The sequence below is a fragment of the Leptinotarsa decemlineata genome, unplaced genomic scaffold (assembly GCF_025532065.1).
Source record: "Leptinotarsa decemlineata unplaced genomic scaffold, Ldec_3_MD MMD2_tig00000010_RagTag_RagTag, whole genome shotgun sequence".
Classification (NCBI taxonomy): Eukaryota; Metazoa; Arthropoda; class Insecta; order Coleoptera; family Chrysomelidae; genus Leptinotarsa; species Leptinotarsa decemlineata.
In genome coordinates this window covers 1,524,235-1,551,948 of record NW_027412538.1, presented here as the reverse complement: position 1 = coordinate 1,551,948, position 27,714 = coordinate 1,524,235, and the positions used below count along the sequence as shown (strand labels likewise).

General features: G+C 36.1%; 1 protein-coding gene across 4 annotated transcripts in view; it reads right to left on the bottom strand.

The window, feature by feature from the left end:
• Window positions 1–2,768: 2,768 nt before the first annotated feature.
• Window positions 2,769–27,714, bottom strand: part of LOC111507119 (5-oxoprolinase) — a 137,383-nt gene continuing 112,437 nt past the window's right edge. For all 4 annotated transcript variants that reach the window (XM_074171240.1, XM_074171241.1, XM_074171239.1 and 1 more), the window contains one exon: window positions 2,769–6,619. In XM_074171240.1, coding sequence (XP_074027341.1) covers window positions 6,446–6,619 — 174 coding nt within the window. In that variant the 3' untranslated portion in view covers window positions 2,769–6,445. The remainder of the gene's footprint in view (window positions 6,620–27,714) is intronic.

Below are 27,714 nucleotides of genomic sequence, written 5' to 3'. Positions count from 1 at the left end.
TACCTTGTCCTCAATGTCTCCAGAATGGAGATATTAGACGGAGCCACTTGTCCTCAGACATGATGACAGGCTTGAACATCGTATTGTAGATGGTGATTTTGTTCTTGAGGCTCATTTTTAATTTTGCCAGTCGATCTTCCTTTCAGAGATCCTCACTTTTCTAAACAGAGAAGATAGCAATCTTCCCATGGTTATCGCATGAGTCTTGTTCGGGTTCATCCGGATCTTCCAATCGAGGCACCAGCGCTTGATGTAGTAAAATGCACGTTGCATGTAGATGACGCCGAGCTCTCGACCCCTGAAAGATGAGAGGAGAGCTGTGTCATCGGCGTTTAGGGATACCTTTACACGCTCAGGCTTCGGAAGGTCGCTGGTGTAAAGTGAGTACAGCGTAAGAGAGAGCACGGCCCCCTGTGGCACTTCAGCGAGGATCTCTCTGTTGTCAGACAGAGAGATTCTCTACTTTATCCTAAAATTTTCTGCCTTCCAGGAAAGACTCAATCCACCGGATCAGGCCCCGAGGCAGGTCAAACGCGATTAGTTTGTGCAGAAGACCTTCATGCCATACACGATCGAAGTCCTTCGAGACTTCTAGCAAAACAATGTGCACTTTTGCTCGTCAGGCAGAACATTTCGGTCCTCAACTTCTTCGTTGAGTCTTTGCAGAACGACACTTTCAGCTAATTTAGCAGCCGTCGAGAGTAGACTGATCGGGCAATAGTTCTGTGGGAACAGCGGGTTCTGACCCTGTTTTGGGATCATGACGACAATTGCATGCTTCCACCTTTTGGGGAAGTATCTGAGGGCTAACGAGCTGTTGATAGTATATCTACAGTAGGTTCTCGACGCAATTTTCCGGAAGCCTCTTCAACAACTTATTTGTTATTGAATCGACCCCCGGAGCTTTCTTGGCCTTTGCGGCCCTGATGTTACCCTTCAGCTCCTCCACAGAAGCCGGGCGGATGTTATCATCGTCATTGGACTTTCAATAAATTGATGGATGTAGCCGTTACTACGTGGTAGGAGATCATAATGAAAAGGGAAATGAAAATTTCTATGTTTTTCGTCATTGGACTTATTCCTCCGATATCCGACTATTTATAGGTCATTCGAGTGCTTCCACCTATCCCCTCTTTTCTCTTTCCGCTTCATCAGTTTTAGCCGGAGCTGACCGTTTGGCGGGAGTTGGCCGTGATCCGCTTGATCATAGGTTTCCATATGTTGTTTCCATATTATGGAATTTGCATAGTGTTTGGTTTGAATCGGTTTAGCGAAAGATTAGAAAAATTGAAAAATGTCGAAGTGGTAGTAGCGAGTTCAAACTAGAAGAAACGATATGAAATTGGATCGTTTCTTTGGCATCGTAAGTAGTGGCTCACGTTCATTTCCGAAAATAAGTTTTGGAAAATGTACTTCTCCTATCATTTCATAAGCTAATTAACCTCGTGATGATCGTAGAATTTATTACTCACAGCTTTAACTACTGATCATAAAGAATATCTTGAAGCATAGAGACTGGCAATCAGTTCAATCTCAATCATTCGCTTTCGCTAATTCTTGTTTTGTATGCGTTGAAACAATTAGAAAAGATGATCTGATTTTCGCGCTCGAGTTCTTGTGTCACTGTATGTAGAATTTCTAGATTCAATAGTTTGCCAGCAAAGTTGCTCAAACTATGATTCGGCATCACAAGGTCGCTTCACTTAAGAGACTTGATGAATATGAAGTTATCTGAGTAGCGTGAGAATCAGCACATGTTGTGGATCATCACAGAGAAAACAAACTTTCAACTGGGGAAGTGTTTGAAAATAGATTCAAACATCTTTGCTTTCAACAAACTTGAGTAGTATATGTTTTTTCTCATAACTCATTGGTATTTCACTCGTACCTGAAACGAATTCATGTTTGCAAAACTTCATCATGACTAGGCTGATCGGTTGGTTGATGATAGGTTATCAAGTGAAAATTCAAAAACCTAAAAAATATTTCAATCTACTAAAAGTAGTAGCCTGGATATAAAACTGACAAGGTTTCCTGAAACACTGATTGGTATCAGTTGGTAAACCGAATATATTTCTGAAATGAATTATCTGCTTTATCAAGAATCTACAATTTTGGTTCTATCTGTAACTACACTTACTATGCTTTTTTTGTGAAATGATGTATAAGGGTCCTAATAACGGTCAAACTAGTGACTTTCAAATGATCTCTGGATATTAGGCCTTCGACTCAACCAACTCCCGGAAGTGTAGACCAACTTTCCAGTATTTCCTCTCCTTTTGAGCAATCATCACTTGAGTTAGAAAAAAGTATTGGGAATTTAGCCCAAGAGAGATTTCGCTACAGATTTTTTGAATACTACTGAAGTCAATACTTTACATTCAACTGATTTCCACCAATAGAATCTGTGGCAGATCATAACGAACGTCTCTGTAAAGCATTTGGAATGATGATGAAATATCCAGATTTGAATCTGTGGAAATGTATATGACAAATTCATAAGAACTTATCGAACAGAAGGCTCATGTGTGAATTTATGAATTCATAAATAATGTTCATTCAAATTCCGCCCAGATTTAAATGAAACCCCTAACGCCGCATGAAATTGAAATTTTTCGTTTACAAAACCGAAAAACCGACCTGAAAAATATGGCTCATTTCCCTAATTACAGTCATCATTTCATGCCGCATCAGTCAAAATGGAATTTGGGAACTGGATTATTGAAGTAAAGGATTGAGAGAAAGGTATATCATTGCAGCCTGAATAATTGCGTGGTGGAACTGATATACATTTAATTGAAATATTTTCAGCAAAAACTGTTTTCAATCCATAAAAACTTATAGAGAAATAAAAGTCGATTCATGAAATATGAGAAATTGAACTTTCTGTTATTTTATACACCTTCAGTTGTAACTGAAGTTACTGCAGTTCCGTCCTATAAGGACTTTTACCAAAGTTCATTGTATCAGTTTGAAAATGTCCTTATATAGGACGAAACTGCAGAAACGTTAGTTGAAAATGAAAGTGTTTTTATTGTTATTTAACGAGTATCCTTAGCTTAATTAAGAAAATACGATGAAAATAATGTAATAAATGCTTATTTTTCGAGTAGTTTCCGATTTTAAATAGAACACTTCACATATTCATTTGAAAACTCAACAGAATCCTGGTATTGAAAATAGAAATTACATGCATTGCGATGACAACGATTGCATAATTTTAGAAGGTTCGTTTTCACTGTACAGAGTGTGCCAAATTGGATTATTCTGAAGGGAAACTGATTTAGAACTAAATAGATGAAATCTGTCGGCTCTGTCTGAGGGTCCAATCTTATGACAAACCTAATGGTGGAAACCTCATATCGATATCTATCATCGTTTCTGAGTTACAGCATGTTTTTCGAAAATGTACATTTTCAAAAAGTTGCTGTAACTTTTTTCCTGCCAAAAATTTCTTGTTTCTACGAAAACATTCCCAAAGCTTTCTTTACGTAAAATTCAATGATGTGAAAAACTTATTTTTTCGAATGAGATATCAATAATGATTATTGATGTAAAATTAGTTTTTTCAATGAGACGCCCTGTATATTCCTGCATATTTCAATAGAACTTAAAATTACCTTTCAAAAAATGGAATACCTTTAAAATACAGAGCTTTCAGGTGTTTTCATGTAGATTGTGAAACGCACACGTTGATCAAGTAAGCTTTGAACGACGCGGCAATAAAACAGAAAGAAATTGTTTAATAGTAGTTATCAAATGTTGAGAAAACTATTCACAGCAGTAATTTGAACGCATAGTTCCAATAAGACTAATAACAATTTATACTATATTCACTACTAATCAATGAAACTTCAACAATAATAATAATAATGATAAAGAACAAACAATGGAACATTTCTTCGAAGAAGGTTTTCGAAATGTCAACCATCTTCTCCTACACACAGCCGACACCTCTTTCGAACGTTTTTTGCCGAAATAATTAGTTCAATGTTAGTGAGATAACCAAAACTTTGCATCACCGCTGCTTCCAATTCGTAGTTAGAATTGGTCGTTAATTCCAAAATTAAATCTTTCAACTTTTCCCAGAGGTAAAAGTCCATAGACGTTATGTCCGGTGACCTGGCCGTCCAACCGTTAGGTCCTTGGTTGGCCATCCAAATTTTATCAAAATTTGCTGTCAAAAAATTGGTGCCAATTACAGTATTGTGAGACGAAGCCCTATCTTGTTGAGAATATATTTTTCTGAGCTCCATTAGTGGCAATTCATCGACAAGGGGTTCAATATTTTGCCTTGAAATTATAAATACCTCTGATATGTGAGAGTGCAATTATAAATGAACGGGACGAAAACTCTACTCCTGAAAACACCTGCACACACACTAAATCCAAATCTTTTTTAACTTCTCTGCTCCACAATGAAAAAAAGATTTTGTTGTACCCAAGTTTAAGAATTGTAGCGGTTGAAAATAACGCCACTGCTCGCATAAGCTTTGTCTGTCCAGATACAATTCAACAAAAAATCACGTCCTTAGGAATAGCTTCCCAATTACCTCTAGCACAAAGCCATGCGACGTTCAAAATCTCTTGGCCCGAGTTGATAAACACTTCTGGTCGTGTATGGTTTGAATTTGTAAATTCTTGGTATACCGTTCGAGATACCAGGCGCCCTCTCGTAGCATCGCCTTGTCACGGTAAGGCGGGGCTCTGCAGTGATTGACCTTCTTTCCGTAGCAACTCGTGGGACTTTTATGGACAGAATAAACTTCAAAAGTCTTTCTGACGCTGAGTCTACAGAAGAGATGGATGTCAAGCTTACCACTCCAACTGACCTCCCTGTAAATTTGGATTAGGAGCGAGGGCTCCTCAACTCTCCAACTCTTGATCCAATAACTGAACTTTAAAAACAGGTTTGTTGGTGCAGCCAGGAAACGACTGAGTCATCTCCTCAATAGCGGGCTACCTTATGAAACCGCCTTGCACCGAATTCTTGAGCGGCACATGCAGTATCTGTCTCAAGTGGAGGAACAAACCCACCATGGGCAGATTAGCAAAGGTATGCACTCAACTAATGACTCACCAAAACCAGAGGCGAAAAATCCCTGCTAGGTTGAATCTAAGGCATCGTCAGGTGTAGCTGACGTGCAAAATCTCTCATATGGAAAGGTTGTCGCGGGTATCAAGGTGGGAATCTTGCACCTTGACTATCTGACTACCTCATTAATTATGAAACGGCAGAGCATATACTTTGTGCTTGCCTCGCTGGGGATCGAATCAGATTTTTAGAGTTCGGCAGAGCCGTACTCTTACCATCTGACCTGAAAGACCAATCACCATACAAACTAATCGGCTTCGTTAAGGAGCTGGGTTTATTTGGTCGAGTGTGAGTAGGTGTGAGACACAGAAACCCTTGCGGGTTGCGGTGGAGGGTCGAATAGACCCACTCACTTTGGACCTTACCTAACCTAACCTAACGTAGTTCTTGGTCGACCTGTTGATATTCTCAAATTTCGCGTTGACGTTTTGGGATTATTTTTAACAGCTTCTAAAACGACTATTTCTTCCAACTCCTCATCCCTATTCGATTCATATAATTTTGGCCTTTCCTTTTCAAATTGACAACCATCAATTGAATTGTGTCGAAATCTTGCGAAAATGCCTCTAAAAGGTCATCTTCTCTCTGGATACCTCTCATGATACAAATTGCTTGCTGCATCTGCATTTCCCCGGATTGTATAAAACATAATTCTCATACTTCATGCGGATGTGTTTGGAAATTCAACAGCGTTGAATGTCCAAACACATTTTTGAAGAGCGTTTTTACTGCCCAAAAAAAATTTGACAGCTACCAGTGAAGATTTGCATTCTGCTTTATCGACACATCGTCCAAAGTCCACTTGATCGAAGTGTGTGTTTCAAAGTCTACATGAAAAAAACTTAAAAGCTCTGTATTTCAAAAATGACTCGAGCAAAACATCAAGTTTCCTACACTTTTGGAAAGGTACTTTTCAGTTCTATTGAAATATGCCTGAATATACAGTATTTCTTATAAAAAAAATAGTTTCTCATCAATAGCTATTGATATCTCATTTGGAGAAATAAGTGTTTAACACCAGTTTATGTTACGTAGAAAAGTGCTTCGCAAATGTTTTCATAGAAACAAGAAATTTTCATAAAATTTGACCCTCAGACACAGCCATCAGTTTTCATGTATATAGTCTGAAAACAGAAGTTTCCCTTCAAAAGTGTCCAATTTGGCTCACTCTGTACAACCTGGTAATATTTCCATTCAGTAGAACAACTCCAACAAATAATTATAGCCATGCATATAATACCGCAAAAACACCAACTACTACAATATTTGTACTAATTAGCACCCCTCTAATCTGCATTATAACAACATCAACGATTTAGAGAAAACAAAAGTCAACATATCAAACTAACTTTAGACGCTCTCTTGCGCCTGTCTGTACTCAAAAACGCTGCCGCGTTCCAAGAAAGTCCCTCGCCTTGTGACGTAATTTTCGTCTCTCCCTCGAGACGCAGTTTCCTCTCCGATTCCAGTCATTTCCTCGACACCGAATCCTCCTCCTCCAGGTGTTTGCAGCTGGAAAACATCCTGAAACAGACAAATTGAGATTGAAGTTGGCGTCGAGGTAATTAGTGTGACGATGTTAGGGTAACGAACGATCGTCTAGTAGAAATGGGGTGGAAGTTGCGAAAGAGACCTGAACTATTCAACCGACGAGAGGATGAATACTTTCAAGGAAATGAATCAAATACGCAACAAGTTGAAAGATATCAGGAGTTTATTTATTTTGGGAACATAGATTTTAAAATTGCCGCATTATGTTCACAATATATTTTTTATTTTAAATCACCTTCAATAATCATACTCTACGATGATGGTATTATCGTGAGACGTAGGGAACTTTCTGTCGTGGGTTCTGTATAACAATAAACAAAGTAGCCCGAATAATCCGTTCATCAAATATTGAATATATAGAGTGGGCCATCGAAAACTTGGAGGTTTTGTCTACTAATATTGCAAATCCGAAAAAACGCTCAGACAGGTTGATTTTTTTTGGGGGAGGGACAGTTTTTTCCCCATTTACAGCGTCGGTACTTCAACCCCGGAGCAGAGGGGTGAACAATCCTTGGAATTTCAATAGGAAATAGGGGGCTAATCGCACGTCGTTGGAAAAATCTTTGAATTCTCCAAACAAATGTGGTACATTTTTTTAAATTTGGACATATTCAAAAGAGTTCTTTTCGATAATTAACTTTCTCAAAATTGTTAATAGAAACAAATTGTTGTACGCCACTTCTCAGTTGGCATGTATTTGAAACTCTTTCATTTCTTTTTTACGCTACTTTTTCGTTAATTTTTTTATTCTTCTCTGATGAGAGGACTATTACAATTGAGCAATGGTTGAAGCTGTTTCTATTTCTCATTTTTATGTTGAAAGTGATATCTACGTTATTACTAGTAGTGAGTACCGTAAAGTGTTGCTGAAAAAGCAATGGTTTACACAACTGCAGAGCAGATTGAGTTGATTGAACTAGTATTCGGCGTATTATAAAAACCCACAAAATGCATCCTTACAAGATTATATCAACGCAAGAACTGAATGAAGATGATTTCGATCGACGCTTGCAATTTTGCGAGATGGTTAATGAAGGAGCGGTGGAAAATCCAGATTTTGTTTTCAACATTTGCTCCAGTGATGAATGTTCCTTTTTTCTAAATGGCACAGTTAATCGCCATAACTGTCGCTATTGGGCTGATTCAAATCCTCACATTTTTCATGAAGTGCATACTCACCGTCCACAAAAATTAAAAGTATGGGCTGGAATAATTTTTGGTGACCGTATTGTTGGCCCATTGTTTTCAGAAGGCAATTTAACCGGACAAATATATCTGGAGTTTCTGGAAGATATTATTAATCCCCTTTCCACTGATATTATTGAAAATGACCACAATTATCGGGAGGATCTGTTAATATTTCAACATAATGGGGTTCCTCCGCGTTATGCTCTGCCTGTTTGGCAGTTGGCAGTATTTAGATCATACTTTTCCGGATCACTGGATTGGGAGGCGGGGCACTATCGAATAGCCACCACGATCACCAGAACTTTCGCCGTTAAATTTTTTTCTGTGGGGTCATTTGAAAATCAGAATTTACTGTATTTCTCCCGCATCTTTCGAAGATTTACGGCAACGAATCACAAATGAATGTGGCCAAGTCAATACAGAAATGCTCCACAATGTTCGAGAACGTTTCCAGCAGAATCTCTATGCAATAATAGAGATTCTGCTGGAAACTGGAGGTGCCCATTTTGAGCATATGCTAACATGAGAATAAAGTGAGTAACTTCAACCCCAAATTCAATATGGTTCGTCCAAATTAAAAAAAAAATTACACCGTTGTTTAGAGATTTCCAAATTATTTCAAACGATGTGCGACTCGCTCCCATTTCCCTATTGAAATTCCAAGGGTTGTTCACCCCTCTGCTCCGGGGTTGAAGTGACGATGCTGTAAATGGGGAAAAAACTGTCCCCCTCCCAATAAAAATCGACCTGTCTGAGCGTTTTTCAGGTTTGCAAGATTAATACCCAAAACCTTCATGTCAAATTTCCGATAGTCCACCCTGTATAAAAGTCAACTGTCTCGATACAAAATCAAACGCCACTCGTTCCATGTCCGAGTGTGAAAACTCTCTCTTCCCCAATACATGCGCATGACATTCATATAGAAATGTGTACAGGGTATATACATATATATTACACATAGAGAAGTTTATGTCTGATGAAAAATTGATGTGTCGTGTTCACCGGAAAAAGGTATATAATGTTCGAAAACAAGTTTTCGAGAAAAACTCGTTTGGAGTTTCGCAGTGTATTACTACTATGTACACGCCTTCAGTGGGATGTAAGGTCTTGATATCATTGGTCTTGGTATTTGTGACGTCATTCTTTCAATCTGCGATGTTTATTCTCGTTGTAGTGTGGCGGTAGCTTCAGTTATCGAGTCTGTGATTGAGCTACAATACAGCTGATCGAAGTGAGCTTTTGTAAAGTGACCTTTTCGTTTCTGGGTTTTCCATCTCATCACCACAAATGTTTTATAATTTTTGTAAGAATTTCATCGTGAATTAATAATTTCCATGAATCATTTTTTATTGAAATGAACGATTTTAAAAAGATTCAAAAAGTTTTCGATAAAGAGTTCGTTGCGCCAAGGCACAAACAGCAAAAAAGAAAAAAGCAAGAGTCAGCAGCCAGATCCATAGTACAGCCAAAGTGAAAGGGAAAAAGAAATTCGAACTCAAAAAAAAAACAAGGAAAAAAAGCCAAAGCGAAAACTTTGTTATTCTTGAGGAAAACTCATTGTGTTCAAATGAAATATTATATTTCTTTGAATTGTGTTATTCTCGAGGAAAGCTCATCATTTATTTTTAGGGATTTTTATCATTGAAGAAAATGTTATCAATATTTTTTTAAGAATACATTAGGTACTATTTGAAATATCTTTAAAATGTTTCACTATATTATGATAACATGCACCACAAAAGATGTAACCTGATATTGGATTCAGACACCCTGAAGCCGTTCATCAATGTAAAGTAGGTGAAACTAATGAAAAAAATGTTTCCTGCTGTAAATTGTAGTGTATTTTTGAAATGGCCATGTATATTTTTTCAGCGGATGGTTCTGAACATACGATTACCGAACGAAGGTGTAGAAAATTGTTTTCGTGAGTTTGACGAAGTTCACGTGGAAGAGCATGCTTTCAAGTGTCCAAAGCCATCGTTAAGTCAAAACTCTTTTTTTTGCATACTATGTGGCTTTTTTCGGTGAAAACACATATATTTGATATTTATAAAAACCTCCATCTGTAAATACATGTACAAAACCTCAATAGTATTGTTGAAAATCATGCCCTAAAGAAAATAACGCCGTCCGCCACTGGTAACCATAAACCAAACGTGACGTAGATAAGACCGCGCGAATGTACGATATTCGCTGGCGCTCTAGATGTAGCGAGAATAATGCTACCGATTTCGATGGAATTTTGGCGAAAATTCTGCCGTATTCGATTACGATATATAAACGCTAGCCAGGGGCATACAGACACAGTGGAGAGGGAGAAACAGTGCAGTACGCTAAGCGATCTAGTAACGCAATAGACATTCGAATAATAATTGAAGTTTTAGTTGAAATGATTGTTGTATTTTAAGTGAAATAAAGTTAAGTTTGATCATACAGTGTAGCCAATTATTGTTCAACCCACAGATAAAAATGTAACAGTATTATCAATGCTTGTTTTTGAAGGTAGGTAAGGTGGACTGGGGTAAGTGCAGATTAGTTTTTATAAAGTTAGATTTTAAACCTATAAATTTTCAATGTGTAACAGAAATACGTTATATCGCTGGTGAACAACGCATTATGTAAGTATTGTTTCGAGAAATTTATTATCACTGTACCCGTTTTCACTTTTATACTCGCACAATAACAGAAAAGTTCACTACATGTCAATAATCCGCACTTCCCCATCAAAATGGACCGAGAGCGTACATGTCAGTTAAAAGCATAATGAAACCTCATTTGAACCTCTACGGGACAAGAGCGTAATTCATAACAAATCTATATTCAACTGCTTTTCGCCGCATTCAGTTATCTTGCTTGGTTTCAGAGTTGTTTTCTTTGAAAAATACAGACATCTTTTGGTGAAATTTTCAGCGAGGGTTTAGTTGATTAAAACGTCTGCATATTGTGGAATATTTAAGTAAGCTCTTTTGTACTCGTAAATGAACTGTTATGTAGTAAGTATAAGGAAGAAAACTCTAAAACAAAATAAACTAAGTATCTACTTATACTGCCATTGGTCCCAAATATTTTTGCCATTGAAAATTATTTCGTCTTGGTTCCAGATTCTACTAGGTTCGTTTTCTAACTCTAACTCCTTGATTGTATTTTACAACAGTGTGAAATATGTGTCAATTATGAATGGATTACAATTTCTTTTGCGGGCTACCCCCACGCTTTGTGGCTTTTTTATCGACGAATTATTTCTTTTGGCGAACCCAAAAAACCAACACAGGGGGTTCCGTCCTTGGAAGGAGTCTTAACGAACTGCCCAACAAGCTGAAGTACTTTATTTCTGGACAAGCCAAATTCATATTTCTCCAACTTCAGAAGACGCTCAGCAAGTCGTTTTTCATCTTGGATTGGAATCGCGATGCTTCTGCCAAAAGATTTTGAATATTTGCTCCATTATTGTGTTCAATGGTATACCATATTGCTTGCTACTTTATAAGCATTAATACGTCCGCCTTTATTCTCCCCAATAGTTGTTGGTTTTTCTAACATAATCGCGGACCATGGCAACCCTATAATAAAAACATTAATAAATCACAAAAAATCTAAATGAAGTTAATGAACAAAAAAATCCAAATGAAGTCCCTATCAAAATTCTTCGCCAAATTTCAATGGTCATTCAAATAAATTAATAAATTAGTGTGAAACCAAAATAAATTCAACAAGAAACGAAGCTGGGGCAAGAGCAGACCGGTATGCAGTTTCCACGCCACGTTGGTATGCACAAGCCCCAGATGGTAATATCAACGGGGCAAAAGCAGAGTAATGATGTTTGAGTAGACTTATAAAAAAAGCTAAATATTTCCATGTCCAAAATAGAATTCAAACTATATTCTCATGTACTTACCAAAATTTACAGCCTTCAACAACATTGTCCAATTAATGAAATAACTGAAACAGCACGCACAACTTGATTGTTTACCACAAACTGGCACCTGTTTCTGTGGGTTGTTTAAACAGGCGGCTTCTTCACATTTTACTGAGCTATCTATATTAAAGAGGTAACAGCAACCGTTTCTCTCTTTCTCACCTATCCCTTCTTCCCTCTCACCGCTTCAATGGTTTTAGCGAGAGATGACCGTTTGGTGGAAGTTGGTCGTTTTCACTTGATTAGAGATTTCCATATGTTACGTATCGCTACGCTGGTACATGCAATTCTTGGAATCGCAGTCCGCGTTTGGTGGCCTGGTTTTCTTGAGGCTGCTACGGATAATGTTTCCAGATCTGAAGTAGGTCCTGAAGTTATACTTGGACCCAATCCTTCTTATCCTTTCCAATAATCCTCTGATGTAGGGAAGTACAAGTACTGGTTGTGGCGGCTTCTCTTCTTTGTGGGGCTCTTGCTGTCTTCTGGCTAAAGCCTGTTCTATCATCACTCTGGAGTAACCATTCCATTGAAGGTAATTTTTGATGATGCCTAGTTCCTTTTCAAAACCTTCCTTTGTATTATAGAGTCCTTTTTTGTTGTTTTGTTGAAATTTCACGGTTTCCAAGAAATCTCAGAACCATTTCTCTTATTCTTCAAGAATTGGAAATGATTCAAAAGAATGTATCTCAAGAGAATACAGTCGAAAATCTACTGCCATCAATTTGAATCATACTTTATGAGACAGTGTGTTGAGAATGTGAAAGAGAATGAAGAATCGTTATGAAATTCACAATTAATTGTTCAATAATTGTGTAAAGGGCAATTACCTAGAAGGTTGTGATGATATAACAATAATCAGTTTTCGGGAACAAAATGCTTTTTGATTTTCAACTTATCCGTCTTCATACATAAAATGTAGTTAGGTTTTGAAGGAATAAAGGAAGCAATCAACTTTCAATAACGTTGTGTTCTGTTCCTATGAATGATATTCGTTTCAGTTTCGTAACGAGTGGATTAAATGTCATGTAATTCAAAGCTCATGTAGAAGTATCTGTTTCGAAAAGTCATTTCCTTCCAGTTTGTATCTCAAAGAACCTTCGATATATGATTTTTGTAGAGAGGTTATTTCGAACTTGATTGCTTTCTTTTTTCATCCTGGAGTTTTTAATTTCTTTCTGTGAAGATGTGAAAGTTAAAGTAGGAGTATACAACTACAGATAAATAGACCAATATACAAGGCCTGTTCAAAAAAATAGGGTGAATGTTCGAATTTCGCGGGCTATTTATATTCGATTAGCGATGTTTGTATGTGGTACACTCGTCTCGAACATATGTTCAAAGTTTCAGCTGTTAAATATATTGGCTTTGTTGGTGAGAGGCATAAAAATGTTTTGCGTATCCGGCGTATTTTTTGCTATAGAAAACGATGGATCACAGAATTTGCATCGAATTTTATGTGAAAAATGAAATCAAGAGCTTGAAATGTTGACGGTGGCATACGATGATTGTACTCTGAGTTAGAAAAATTACAAGTGGTACAAGCTTTTCACAGAAGGTCGATAAAATGTGAATGACGACACTCGTCCTGGACACCCAAGCACGTCAACAATCGATTAAAATGTTGAAAAAGTGAAGAAAATGTATGGAGAATCATCGAATCACTATTAGAGCTGGGGATTTCGGTATATCGATTGGCTCATGCCATGCAATATTTTTAAATTTCTGGCATGAATCGTGTGGCAGCAAAGTTCGTTCCAAAATTGCTAAATTTTGATCAAAAAAACCGTCGCATGAGAAACGCTTTGGAATTGTTGAATGACGTCAGCAGCGATCCACATTCGTTTAAGGGGGTAATAATCGGTGACGAATCATAAATATATGGTTCTGACATCGAAACCATTGTCCAATCGTCTCAATTGAAGGGCCCAGGCGAGCCACGACCAAAAAAGGCGCCAATTTCGATCAAATATGAAGGTTTTGCTCGGCAGGTGTGTATTTATATGTGAGTGGGACTACTTTGTAGAGAAACAAATTAGAAATTGATGAATAAATAAATATCTTCTGAAAAAAAATTGAAATTCACCTTATTTCCTAACAGACAGTACACAATAGGTGAAATGTCAAGTAAAATCATTTGCTCGTGTTCTTGTATGCATTCCATCCAATGAATTTCAATCTGTTTAAAAATCTGTCTTTCCGTTAATCAGCTGTCGCACCCATACTCTCAGAAGTTGAGAAACTTGTGCGAGCCAAGGACTAGCGAGGTCTTACCTTTCAACGTGTAATTCCTAACACAATGAAACAAATGCAAGTATATTTCATTCATTTCAATAAAAATAATAATAATGATAATGATAATCATAATGATGATGAAAATAATAATAATACAGATGCAGGTCGAGTGGGCTGAAGTTGGAAACAGAGGGGTTCATCATGGCTTGCCAGGATGGTGTCTTCAACACCTTAGTCTACCGCAGTCGCGTGATGGGTATAGAGGTTCCTGACACAAGGTGCAGGGCCTGCCGCGAGGCGCCCGAGACCCTAATGCACTTGCTACACTGAACCAAATAGGTACGTAGTAAAAATGAAAAAAACATTGTATTCATGACTGCTGGACATTGATTTTCATCCGATGAAAGGTTTCATTAATATAATGTTACTTTTTTTATTAGTTCATGTCTCAGTTCATTGAACAATAATCGATTATTATACCAACAAACAAGAATCTTTGGCTCAACGAACATGATAACATTGACTCATTGATCTTGTTCATGGAAGCACTGAACATTTTTCACAAATCTGCTAATCTATTTCATTACATCAATGGAACAGTACATCATTTTAACGAACATGAGTGCGTTGATTCATTATGATTTGATGAAAAATCCATGGGCTGGATTCGTCGTAGTGATGAATATATTGATTGAATGAATGAACATTTCGTACGTGATATCAGTGTACTTTGTTCATAAAACTGATGAATGTGTTTATAAAGTAATTAACATGTTCACTGAATAGATGAACTTTGAACTATGTCTTAACGTAATATCTAGTATATTGTACTGATGAAAGTATTCATTTAATCAAGGATTGTGTCCAGTGGATCTATATACTTTCGCATATTATTTTCTTAATTAGTTCCACTGGAACCTTTATTTCATACCACTATGTAATATAGACATTTCTGACTTGTTAAAAGGATTGAAATTATTACTTTATCAGCTTTCTGCAAAAAATTGGGAGGTGACATGAGATCTGTCTCTTTCGACCCTGATCAATTTAATTGTTGCTGTCAGTATTGAAGCGCCGTCACCGACGATTGATCATTTTCCACTCAATTTTAATATTTTTAGTTGAAAATGAAAAAATATACATTTTTCGTTGATTTTTTTCTATAATGGGCTTGGGGTTTGGTTGTCTTTGGCTCTTCGCCCTCATCAATCATCATTTCTTTCTCAATACGTAATATACCATTATACCAAGGTGAGGTAATGTGATATTCAAAGTCAAACTGTAAAAATCAAAGAAGTACGAATTTATTGATAATTCATTATTGTTGGTAACAATACTATGATTTCTATAATTATTGATGTTCACACAAAATACTTAAGCTGATTAATCCTTATCAGTTTCCTGATTTTCCTTTGGATATTCTGATAATGAATATTACTGGAGTTTTTTCCCAACACCAAATCGTTATTTTTACACCTCGACACGTGTTTCGATCACCAAATGATCATCTTCAAGAGGAAGATAAAATTAAAAAGTACTCAAAACTAAAGCTACTTATACTAATCAGGTACATCATACAGGTAGGTAATCAGTAATACCACCCATACAAGTGTACCACCCTAAATTAATTTTACAATTGGCCTTTCTATTATTTACAATATGTCCTTATGTATGTTTAAATGTTACAGCTATATATAGAACAACATATATATAGAACAACAAAACATACATAAGGACATATTGTAAATAATAGAAAGGCCAATTGTAAAATTAATTCAGGGTGGTACACTTGTATGGATGGTATTACTGATTACCTACCTGTATGATGTACCTGATTAGTATAAGTAGCTTTAGTTTTGAGTAGTTATTAGTTTTATCTTCCTCTTGAAGATGATCACTTGGTGATCGAAACACGTGTCGAGGTGTAAAAATAACGATTTGGTGTTGGGAAAAAACTCCAGTAATATTCATTACTACACCAAAGGTTCCAAACAGTATATCACAAGTATTCTGATAATATATAAACTTTCGACGGCCCTTTGTTAAAAAAAAAAGAGTTTTATAAAATTCCAAGACATTTCTGATTCTAAAGGAAAATCAAGATCAAATAAATAAATGATTTTATAACATATATCTACAGCCCAGAGTATATGTGAAAATTGGTATCTAATATCATCAAAATAAACAGATATGTCTGTTGGGTACTTTATGTCATCTCCAGTACATGAGATAAACGGTTGAATCGAATTCTTCTTCGATTTCAAAAACAGTATGTGCTCTTCTACTTGTTGTTGGCAATTTCCAATATACAAAAAGATTCTTGGGAACCCTTGATGGTGAATTTAGTCACATTGGATTTTCCAGAACTGTCCTTGGTGACTATTTTATTGGTAGGGAAGAAATATCCATGGAGAGCCCAAAATACTACAGCATAGCAACCATCTAAAATCAATTAACAAAATATAAAGTTAGTATGGTGCTTGATGAATGGATCCATAAGCCATGCCGTGTGACACAGACCCATGCAGGGTTAGTCAACCTTATATCCTCACAGAATCTCATATTCTTTCAACTATTTTTCTGGAATTTGGAAGACTGAGAATGCTCACTAACACGAACGACTCTAAGAGCCTTGAAGATAATAGCACTATCTGCTGTCCAAAGCGCTCGCATATAATAACTGGAAGTTGTTGAAGCTTCAAATCCTTCTGTAAACAATTTTTCTGTGAACAAATGTTTTCAACGTTCCATTATTAACACGTGGTTACAAAAATGATTTGACACTCAAATAACTTATTATTATATGCGAGCGCTTTCAATAGCAGACCCTGCTATCATCTTCATGGCTCTATTATAACATATATGCATTCAACATGTCAACATTCAATAAATATTCATCATAACTCGATAATAAGCTATTGAATTCATCAATTATGAAAGTGTGTTTCCTCTAGTAACATTCAGCGAAGCATTTAAAAGTTTTCAGTCAAGGTTTCAAAAAAAGTTTTTCAATAGACTCCTGGATATTAAAAACATCTTTTCGTAAAAAATTGTCATTATTGTGCAAAGAAAGAACAAATTCTGCAGCACTTTGATGCAAATCTTCTTTGCATTTATGCAGAATAAATATCCCAGTCTCGGTAGATTTATCGTTCTCATGAAGTTGCTCAGCTTGATGATCATTAAAAATGTCTTGGGATGGCAAAATATCCTCCGATGGTAATAAGCTTGCATAATCAATAATAGAAGTTGCATTCATTACAACTTCGCTCATTTCGAGATCTACATTCAAAATGTGTTTTCTATTCATGTCTTTTTTAAAACTACTAATATTTTGAAAAACTTGACTACAATCATTCTCACAACGTCTAATGACGGAATTTGTCTCCAAATGGTGTATTCGTTTGAAATGTTTAATTAATAACGAAAAGGCGCCGATATTTTGACTGCAGATAAACCCTTCATGGTCTTATGTAAATGAAAATGAAAATAAGTAATAACGAATAAAACAAAATGAGCATATCTGATACTTACCTTCAAAAAACTGTAGATTCAAGTACCTAGGTATTTATTCAACTTGTGTGCCGATCTCGTTTCTCTTGAAGGAAGTTATGGGAATATTCCTGATAACTGCACACTGTATCAATGGGTACCTTCGAAATCACGAACTACAATAGCACCTTCGCGTCTTGTTTTGATTATTGAGATCTTTATGATGTCAATAATGTCCTTTTAGCCAATGAGATTATGGAATTCCAACGTAGGAATTTGCGCTGTAACGAACTTTGTGCATCAATGCTAGGGATGATCATTGTTTTATGACTGAATTGCTGAATATGTACGTAGAAACCATGTATTATTTCATCATTCTACGAATATTGTACATTAAACAAACGTAAGGGTTCATGATTTCGGGCATGCTTTGATGTAATTTCGCACGTATTTAATAATAATAACGAAGACCTTTCGTTAAAACAAAGTATACATATGGTTATCTATCTTATGTATCAGTTCATTGATTTATTGACCTGGGTTAACAATTCATAAATTCTTTCGTTCAATCGAAAAAACCATACATGAATTTAGTGTACTTATTTATTGTTTGCATACTAATGAACATTGAAATAATGTTCAGTATTCCTCAACTGCATTTTCGTGAGCTGAAGTAAATATTCCTTGAAACAATGGAACAATAATCAAATTAATAAAATATTTTCATCTGAAAGGTGAATACGTTTATTGAAATATGGAAATTGTTCCTAGCTTTTCAATGAAAATGATTTTATTGATGATACGAACGCGTATATCGAATGATGACTAACTATTCCTGATACTAAAGAATTTTTTATTGAATTGACGTAAAAAATAGTCATGAATGGGGTTTATTGATAATATGTAAAGGAGTTTTTTCAGTGTATCAGCATGTCCAGCATATGCGGTCTCGACCTATATCCATCGACATAACGCAGCCCTAAGAGTGCTATATTACCATCTACGGCACTCTTACGGTATTGACGAGACACCGGTGTTGCCCTACGCTCCGGGGGATATTGAATCCGTTGTGGGGAACGAGAAGTGCCGAATTTATTGGAACTATTCGTTCCCTACCCTCAGGTTCATACAAGCTAATAAGCCTGATGTAGTCCTTCTCGACCACCAGACCAAAACGATATTTGTCGTGGAGTTTTCAGCTCCTGGCGAGACGAATATCGCAGAAAAGAGGAGGAAAAACGGATAAAATATCGAGATTTTCTCTTTGAACTCCGCAGACTCTATCCAGATCACTCTGTCAAGATGGTCGTTCTGATTATTGGAGTCCTTGGTGGAATGATGTCTTCTCTACTCTCGAATCTCAAAATCATACCGGCTTGCCGCACTAAGGCAGAAATCTTAGCCGCACAGATGCAGAAGGCTGTCATTCTTGGCTCACTGCGTTTGCTCAGGGCACATGATTCTCGGACCCAATGATCACTTATCCCACGGTGTGGGGAGTGGTCATTGGTTGATTATGCTGGCGCGCCCTCCCGAATGTATCGGGGCTTCGGGGGATAGGGCCTGACCAGCGCACACTACGGTGAAAAAAAAAACATAATGATGATGAAAATAATAATAATACAGATGCAGAAGGCTGTCATCTCAGCTCACTGCGCTTACTCAGGGCGCTTTCCTGAATGTATCATGACTTCGGGGATAGGGCCTGACCAGCGCAAACTTCGGTTAAAATACATAGCGATGATGGTGATGCGGATGATGGTGATGAATGTTTTCAATGATGATTTAAGAATAAAATAATTCTGACCGACATCTTTTGAGAAAATCACTTCGAAAATTGTTGGTATCAAGAATGGATTGTTTCGGTCGGTAGCCAAGCGGTTCGGCGTGGGTGATTTGTTCACTCACTCACACTTATATGAACAAAATTCATTGGCGTGTTTTGGAAAGATGCAAAGTCAAATATATTTGTCACGTAACTGAAAGCCGCATAGGATGTAGATATGGGCATATTAATATACCAGACTTGAAATCGTGAGTTTTGTCAATTCAACAAAATATGGATGACAACATGTGGATGACGGTTACGAGGAACCGTTAACTTTCTATTTGCAAAGAGGTTATATACCGTTGGGTTCCTAGTGTGAGTTGTTTAGCTAGAGTTCAGATTACAATTACAAAAAAAGAAAGCAAATTCAAGACTATACACCACTTTCACCGAAAGAAAAGTTAAATTTATAGTATTTGATACTGAGTTGGTGCGTTTGTAGTAATAGGGGAGCCCAAGCGGGGATTTCGGGATTTACTAAAGCGCGGCAGATGAATATACAGGGGGATACCTTGTACTCGGTTGAGACCGCTTGTGAAGGATAAAGGATCAGATTAGTAAAAAAAACGATCATCAGAAATTCTCGAGCGCGTCAGATTAAGGTAGGGTGAGTTGAATACATGCTAAAAAGTGTATATTCCAGTAATCTGACAGTTTGAGAGTGAATGAAGTTGTAAAAAAATAACGTCATTTCGACATTCTCGAGCGTACCTGATTTTTTTTTTTCATTTTGAAGGAAATTATTCAAGGATAACGAAAAATATATAATCTGACGATTTCCACAAGCCGAAATGACAAAAATTCGTCGATTAAGTTCAATGCGTGCAGCTGTGTGATACCTAGATTTCCCTCTCCGTATTTCTATTTCTCTTTCACTTTTTCTCTATCTATTACTCTCTCACTCCGTCCCCACACACCGAATTCTGTTGCCATGACGTCATCACAGCTGATCACAGAGACTCGTTCGTAATGAAGATGAAGATGATGATCAATTAATCAATTAATTACACAACACAACAAAGTTTTTGTTTCGGGGTTGAAATTAGATGATTTTAATGTATTTCCACGTGTTAAAACCGAAAGTGACCTTAAAAATTATATATTAGCTCTTGTTTTCAAGATATAGTATCATTATATTATATATATATATGTATATTGAGTTTTCAACAAATGAAATATTTCATCACCAACAGTTGGTACACATGTTTGTTTACATAACACCCCTCTCATCAGCTGTTCTTAAGTAGTAAACATAACCTATGTGAGTTTGTCAATTGTATGCACGTGGTTGCTATTGAAATTATCGTGTGAAGTTGATTTTTAAATTAATTTAAGTGCTGATCTGAAATGCCTCGAAAGTGTGTGAATTCTGTCGATAGCTTTTGCTATATATGTGGTGAAATAACATTTAAGGCTCAGAAACGTAAAATGACACCTATCGTTAAGACAGCCTATGAACATTATTTTGGTGTGAAAGTTGGGGACCAAGATAAATCATGGGCTCCTCATATATGTTGTAATTCTTGTTCCGTCATATTGCGAGAGTGGCTGAAAAATAAAAACCGGGCAATGGCTTTTGCAGTACCTATGGTTTGGCGTGAGCCTACCAATCATACAGATGACTGTTATTTCTGCCTAACTCCTCCCATTAAGCAAGGTTTATCTATGAAGAAAAGAGGAACGGTTGAATACCCTAATCTCCCATCTGCTCTTCGGCCTGTACCACACTCAGACAATTTGCCAGTCCCTTCTCCACCCCAAAACTATGAAATTTTAGAGGAAGGTGATGAAGACTGTTTAGAAGGAGCAACCCATCCTTCTACATCCTATGACCCTGATTTTGAGGTAAGCGATAGGTCTAGTGATCCGCACAGAATTAGTCAAGCAGAGTTGAGTGACCTTATAAGAGATCTTCGCTTGTCTAAGGAAAAGGCTGAGCTGTTAGGGTCAAGACTACAACAGTGGAATCTTCTAAAACATGATGTGAAAATATCTCAGTACAGACAGCGTCAAAAAGATTTGCTTCCTTTTTTTGAGAAAAAAGAAAACCTCGTAGTTTGTTCTGATGTTAATGGTTTGATGGACTGCTTGAATTTGGATCACACTCCATCTGAATGGAGACTGTTTATAGACTCTTCAAAACTAAGCTTAAAAGCTGTACTTCTGCATAATGGAAATCAGCTACCCTCTATTCCTATAGGTCATGCAGTTCACATGAAGGAAACGTATATAAATATGAAAACACTTCTCCAATCAATCAAATATGAACAACACAAGTGGCACATCTGTGGTGATCTGAAAGTCATTGCTATACTCCTAGGAATGCAATTAGGGTTCACCAAGTACTGTTGTTTTTTGTGTCTGTGGGACAGTCGGGATAGAAAATCTCACTATAAAAAAATGAACTGGCCTACACGAGACCTAAACCCTAATGAGAAAAATGTAGTTTACGAGCCTCTTGTAGATCCTAAGGATGTTCTCCTTCCCCATTACATATTAAGTTGGGACTAATGAAAAACTTTGTGAAGGCCATGGACCAGGAAGGACAAGCTTTTAAGTACTTGAGAGCAAAGTTTCCCAGGTTGAGTGATGCTAAAGTCAAGGAAGGCGTCTTTATTGGGCCTCAAATCCGTGAAATCGTAAATGATCCTGCTTTTGACATGATTTTAACAGGAAATGAAAGAAGAGCCTGGGAAGCCTTTAAGGGGGTTGTACATGGGTTTTTAGGGTAACAAAAGAGATGATAACTTCACAGCATTGGTTAAAGAGCTTCTTCAAGCTTACCACCAACTTGGATGCAACATGTCCTTAAAAATTCATTTTCTTCACTCTCATCTCAATTTCTTCCCACAAAACTGTGGAGCTGTGAGTGACGAACATGGAGAAAGATTCCATCAAGACATTGCCTTAATGGAACAGAGATATCAGGGCCGTTCGAATGAAGCAATGCTTGCAGACTACTGCTGGTCTGTGTGTAGGGATGCTCCAGAAGTGTTTTATAAAAGACAAGCTAAACGACAGCGATCTTGCAATGAATCGGATGGACTTAATTGAAATTTGGTGGTACAAACTTCTTTTATTTGTCAAAACACTAAGAATAATGTATTTTTTTATTAATTTTGTACTCAAAATATTCTAAAAGAAACATAACAATATTGTTTTATGTACTTTCACTTTTCACGTATAGTATAACTACTCTTTAAGATTAAGTACTGTGTATCTCAAAAACCAGAGCTAATAAAAATTTTTCATTGTTATTTTCGTTTTTATCACCCCAAAATTAGTAGAAATTGACTAATTTAGTGTAGGAAACATGCAAAAAATATTTTTTTGTTGTGTTGTGTTATTACAAATTAAATTTTTTTGAGCATTTTTTAAAAATTATTTTCTGATAAATACAAATATTCTACTTAAAAAACATACACTTTTTTATTTGCATGCTATTTTCTGAGCTTTTCAATTATTCAAGTTCAATGATTTGAAAAAAAATTTCAAAAAATATTTTTTTTGTCAGATTAGGCGAATACCTCTAGATAGATGGTTCATAAAGATAAACCATACTCGGTATACATTTCCATGTATACCAAATAATCAGATTTCAAAAAAACCTCCTCTTAGTGCAGGAGGCCGAATTCAAGCCTTTTTCGGAGTTGCCTGACATCCAAAACCTGATGTGGAGAAATCCGCATCTGATTACAGCAGCTGCCAAAATTGATTTAAAAAGAATAAATAAACGAGGAAGGAATATTTATCACACTGGCGACAGCTAAGTGGGATTTCACGAGGATTTCTCGGTTAAGGAATCTAATTTCACTGTTCAGCCCTTTTTGTACGTTATTATATCACTACGAATACCCAGAATCATGCAGGTTCCGAATAAATAATTACAAAAGGTTTCATCCGCAAAAGATTCCGTTATGAAGACTAATATGATCTTCAAATGCAGTTTCACTCCTGGAGAGTTACTTAACTGGGCGAACTCAAACTGTCAATTCGAATGGTGAATAATCTCTTATTAGACATTATGGCGTTCCACAAGGCTTTGTCTTGGGACCTCTACTCTTTGCTATCTATATATCCGATTTCCACGAGTGCGTCAGATAAATCAAAATACACCATTACGCGGATGACACTCAATTATACATGTCGTTCAGTTTCAGTGAAGTCATCATTGCCGAGGATATCACAAACAGAAACTTGAAACTACTCTCTGTCACATCTCTTGCACAAAATTCCAAAAAACCACAAATGATGCCATTTGGTTCCAATAAAAAAAGAAACTCCGTCGCCAACTCACTTGCTATAAGAAATTATAACAGTCCTATCCAATTCATAAAGGAGAGCAAAAATTTGGATCGATACTGACCTAAGATTCATGAATCATGTTAATCAGCTGTGTAAGGCCTCATATAACGTGTTACGGCAGCTATACCCCAGCAGACACTAGTTGTCAAAATACTTAAAATGAATCTATGCGAGTCTTTCTCCCGATTAGCATATTGCGACATTATTTATCGACCGGCCCTAGATCAGCATAATGCGTTACGGTTGCAAAAAATCCAAAATAGTTTTATTGGATACGCATACGGTAAACGGAAGTATGACCATATCAGTAATTCATTCAATGACTCAGGTTGGTTGAAACTGAATCAAATGAGGAAATCACACCCCCTTACTGTAACCCATAAATTTTGCAATCAGGAACACCATTATAACTCCCGAAAAAATTGTTTTTTTTTTGTCGCGAAGATGAATTGGGTAATAAACATCTACTGCTCATTCCCAAACATAAAACCGCTTTACAAACGTTTGAAAGTCATCCTCCGAACAAGGTAATGATGTTTTCACTATCTGATGACTTGCAATGATTTTTGGCACGTGTACAAACAGGCTTCAATTCTAATGATATCAAATTATTCAATTATACAGACACTTTACTTATTAATTTTATAATTTTTTTGGTCACCTACTCCTTGTATCTATCATACTATATTCATACAGATATATTAATATTGAAGGTTTTTGTGATCTTATAGATTAAGTGTGTACGTCCAAGGTTGGGTTTAAGAGCAGCTTTAATAGCTGAACCCCGACCATTCGTCATTCTTGTTGAACATGCATTTGTAAACCATTGAATATGATGAATAAAGGCATCTTATTACTTTTATTATTATTAGTATTGAGAAATTTTGTGTGAACAAGTGATGAAAAATGGTTATTTTTTTATTCGATATGTATTTTTCTGAGAAGTATATTTTTTTGAATAGTGAAGTTATTCACCAAAATTTTCGTTAAACCAAAAACTCCCAGGAGTTGAACGTGACAGCTAGTATTTTTTTAAAATTTCCTTGTGGATAATTTTTTTCCAAGGAATTCAGCAAGTGTTATAGTGTGGAATACCAGTTTTTATTCAAATCATAGAAAAAGATCTTGATAAGGAGATGATGTTTCAACAAGACAGTGCTTGTTCACATGTGCGTAGTTATTCGAACGACAGGTTAAGAGGTCGCTGAATAGGACTGAGGGGTGTAATCGAGTGCCCGCCTCGGTCACGTCACTTATTTCCTTCAGAATTTTTCCGTAGAGACACAAAGAAAACGGAATGAATTACACTCCATGTTCCTGTGGAGACGAATCATGAATGTATGCTATGAGGTGACGCTTTGATCACCTGAATAATTTTATGCAGGTTGGTGAGTATTTCCAGCATTCACTTGATTGATATTCGTTAAACTTTTGCATTTTTTGGCCAACTTTGTTTTCATTTATGTTCACAGACACAACTAACCATTGTATATGTACTAACTCGAATCGAGAATAATGCAGAGAAAGAGGATGAATAAAATGTATGTGACAAATTGTTATTATGAGAAGATGCCAATTTTGCAATTTTGCGGAAATAAAAAAATACAGTAGTTCAGAGCCAACTTCAATAAAACTCCCCAGGGTATCTCTCTAGTTCATAAGCAATGTTAGCGTTATTCCGATTACCGGAGCACTATTTTGGCGCATATGTCGCATTCGCCAAATTATTGAACGCATTCGCCATATTATTGAACGCATTCGCCATATTATTATAGGCATTCGCCATATTATCATAGGCATTCACCAAAAACTGTAATATCCAATTTATCAATGTTTTCAATTAACGATCTCTTACAACTCGCATTTTGGAAACATCGGGCCTGTAAATCGACAATGTCATTGTTATCTTTCGATACCTTTTCAAAATACGAAATGTATATGTGATTCATCAAACTGAATTGAACTTTTGTAGATTTTGATAAATTTGGGATAAATTTCTATATAGTTGAAATGAAAAGTGCGAAATTGAAAGTTACCTTGTTTTGCGTAATATGAAATTTTCTCTGAGAAAAATCTCAAGCTTCCAAGCTCTTCCAGAACGCTATCAAGCAAAAGCTATCGTACGAGATATATAACGGAAAATTTGTTGAACAAATAGTGACTTGATAGTAATCCTCTTTCGGTTGCGTTGTTTACGCTTTATCTAGGTTATACTTTCAAGCAATAGGTTACTTCAGAATAAACTTTGCCTTCTGCAATATTACACTTATGATTTTTGCATGTTTTTTGACTGAAAAAGAAAAAATGTTCAATAGTTGAAATAAATACTTCAAACAACCCTTCAATCGTATATTTTTTATCGAAAGTTCACGGAATATATATCAAACGTATCATATTTCAGTATAATGAACTACTCAGTGAATATTGTCCTCTTGGCAAAAAATCTAAATATCAAAAACCCCGCAGCCATTGTTGAACATTAAAGAGAACATGAATACTTCGAACAACCGAGCATTTTACATGTTCAACCACATTTATCTAAAAGACTTTCGAGCAAAATCAGTCACATCTTCAAACACGATGGACTCAATACTGCCAACCATCAAATTCTTCTGGACCGTTTAGAAACTGAAGAAGTTAGAGGTTTTACATTCATCACAACAAAAAAATACTAACCCTTAAATAATACTCTCACTGTTCATAGGTATCTATGCCGAACCCGAACGCAGTGTTCATGTCCAATAATTAGAAAAATTGACAACATGAAGTATTTGGATGAATATATGGACCAACACCTGCGATGAGATGAACACATTGACAAAACAGTCAAGAGACTCAATAGGTTAGTTTATAAATTCTATCAAATTAGAAATCTGTATAATAAAAAGCTTTTATTTACGATTTACAACTCACTCGCTGAATCTTCATTGAGGTACTGTATTATTATATGGGATGGTCTCAGTAAAACATTATTACATGTTCTAAAGGTCATGCAAAATACTATATTGAAAATAATTTTTGAAAAAAATAAAAGGTACTCAACTGAAGACATTTACCAAGAAACTGGCTTATTTGAAGTTAGAAAATTTCATACCTATCAATGTTTAATATGGATGCAAAATACCTCTATCTCTCAGATAAGTCATATTTCTATACTGACAATAAATTGATAGAATTTAACTTTAAATTTCAAGAAGTACATGATACGTTCGTTTTTGAAACAATTTCTAATATAAAAACAAATCCAATGGGATATGATTTACTGAATATAAAGCTCATAAAAATGTGCTGTCCACATATAATTCCATATGTAACACATATTGTGAATTTTTGTCTGAAAATAATATTTTTCCCACGGTATGGAAGAAAGCAATTGTAAAAGTTGTTCCAAAAAAAATAATCCATCAGAATACAAAGACCTACGCGCCATCAGTTTATTACCAACTTTGTCAAAAGTTCTTGAAAGAGCTATTGAAATTCAGTTGAAAGAACACATTGACAATTTCTCTATACTTCCAATAACTCAATCCGGATTTCGTAAAGGACAGTTGTACAACTGCTTTGGTGCATATAGTGGATGATATTATAAGAGCACGTGACGAAAAAAATAATACAGTATTGGTACTTCTTGATTTCAGTAGAGCGTTCGATACTATTAACTTCGATTTAATGTTATTAATTCTTGGCTATATAGGACTCTCTAAAAATGATATATCACTAATCAGATCGTATCTCACCAACCGCCAACAAAAGGTTACCATAGAAGGAAACAGCTCACAATATTTGAAGTTGATATGTGGAGTGCCACAGGGCTCTATTTTGGGACCCCTTTTGTTTGCTATCTACACATCTCAACTTGCAAAATGTTTAAAATTTTGTAATATACATTCGTATGCAGACGATACCCAGTTGTATTATAGCTTCTCACCTGAAATGATAGATAATGCGTGTACTCAAATTAAAAATGCTTCTGATCACTGCTTAAATATAAATTGTAGTAAATCCAATGTTATTGTTTTCGGACCAAAAGGCCCTAGAAATGATATTTGCAAATCTGTGAAAGTAGTAGTAAATGATCATGTACTTGGGGTTGTCCCAGAAGCCAAA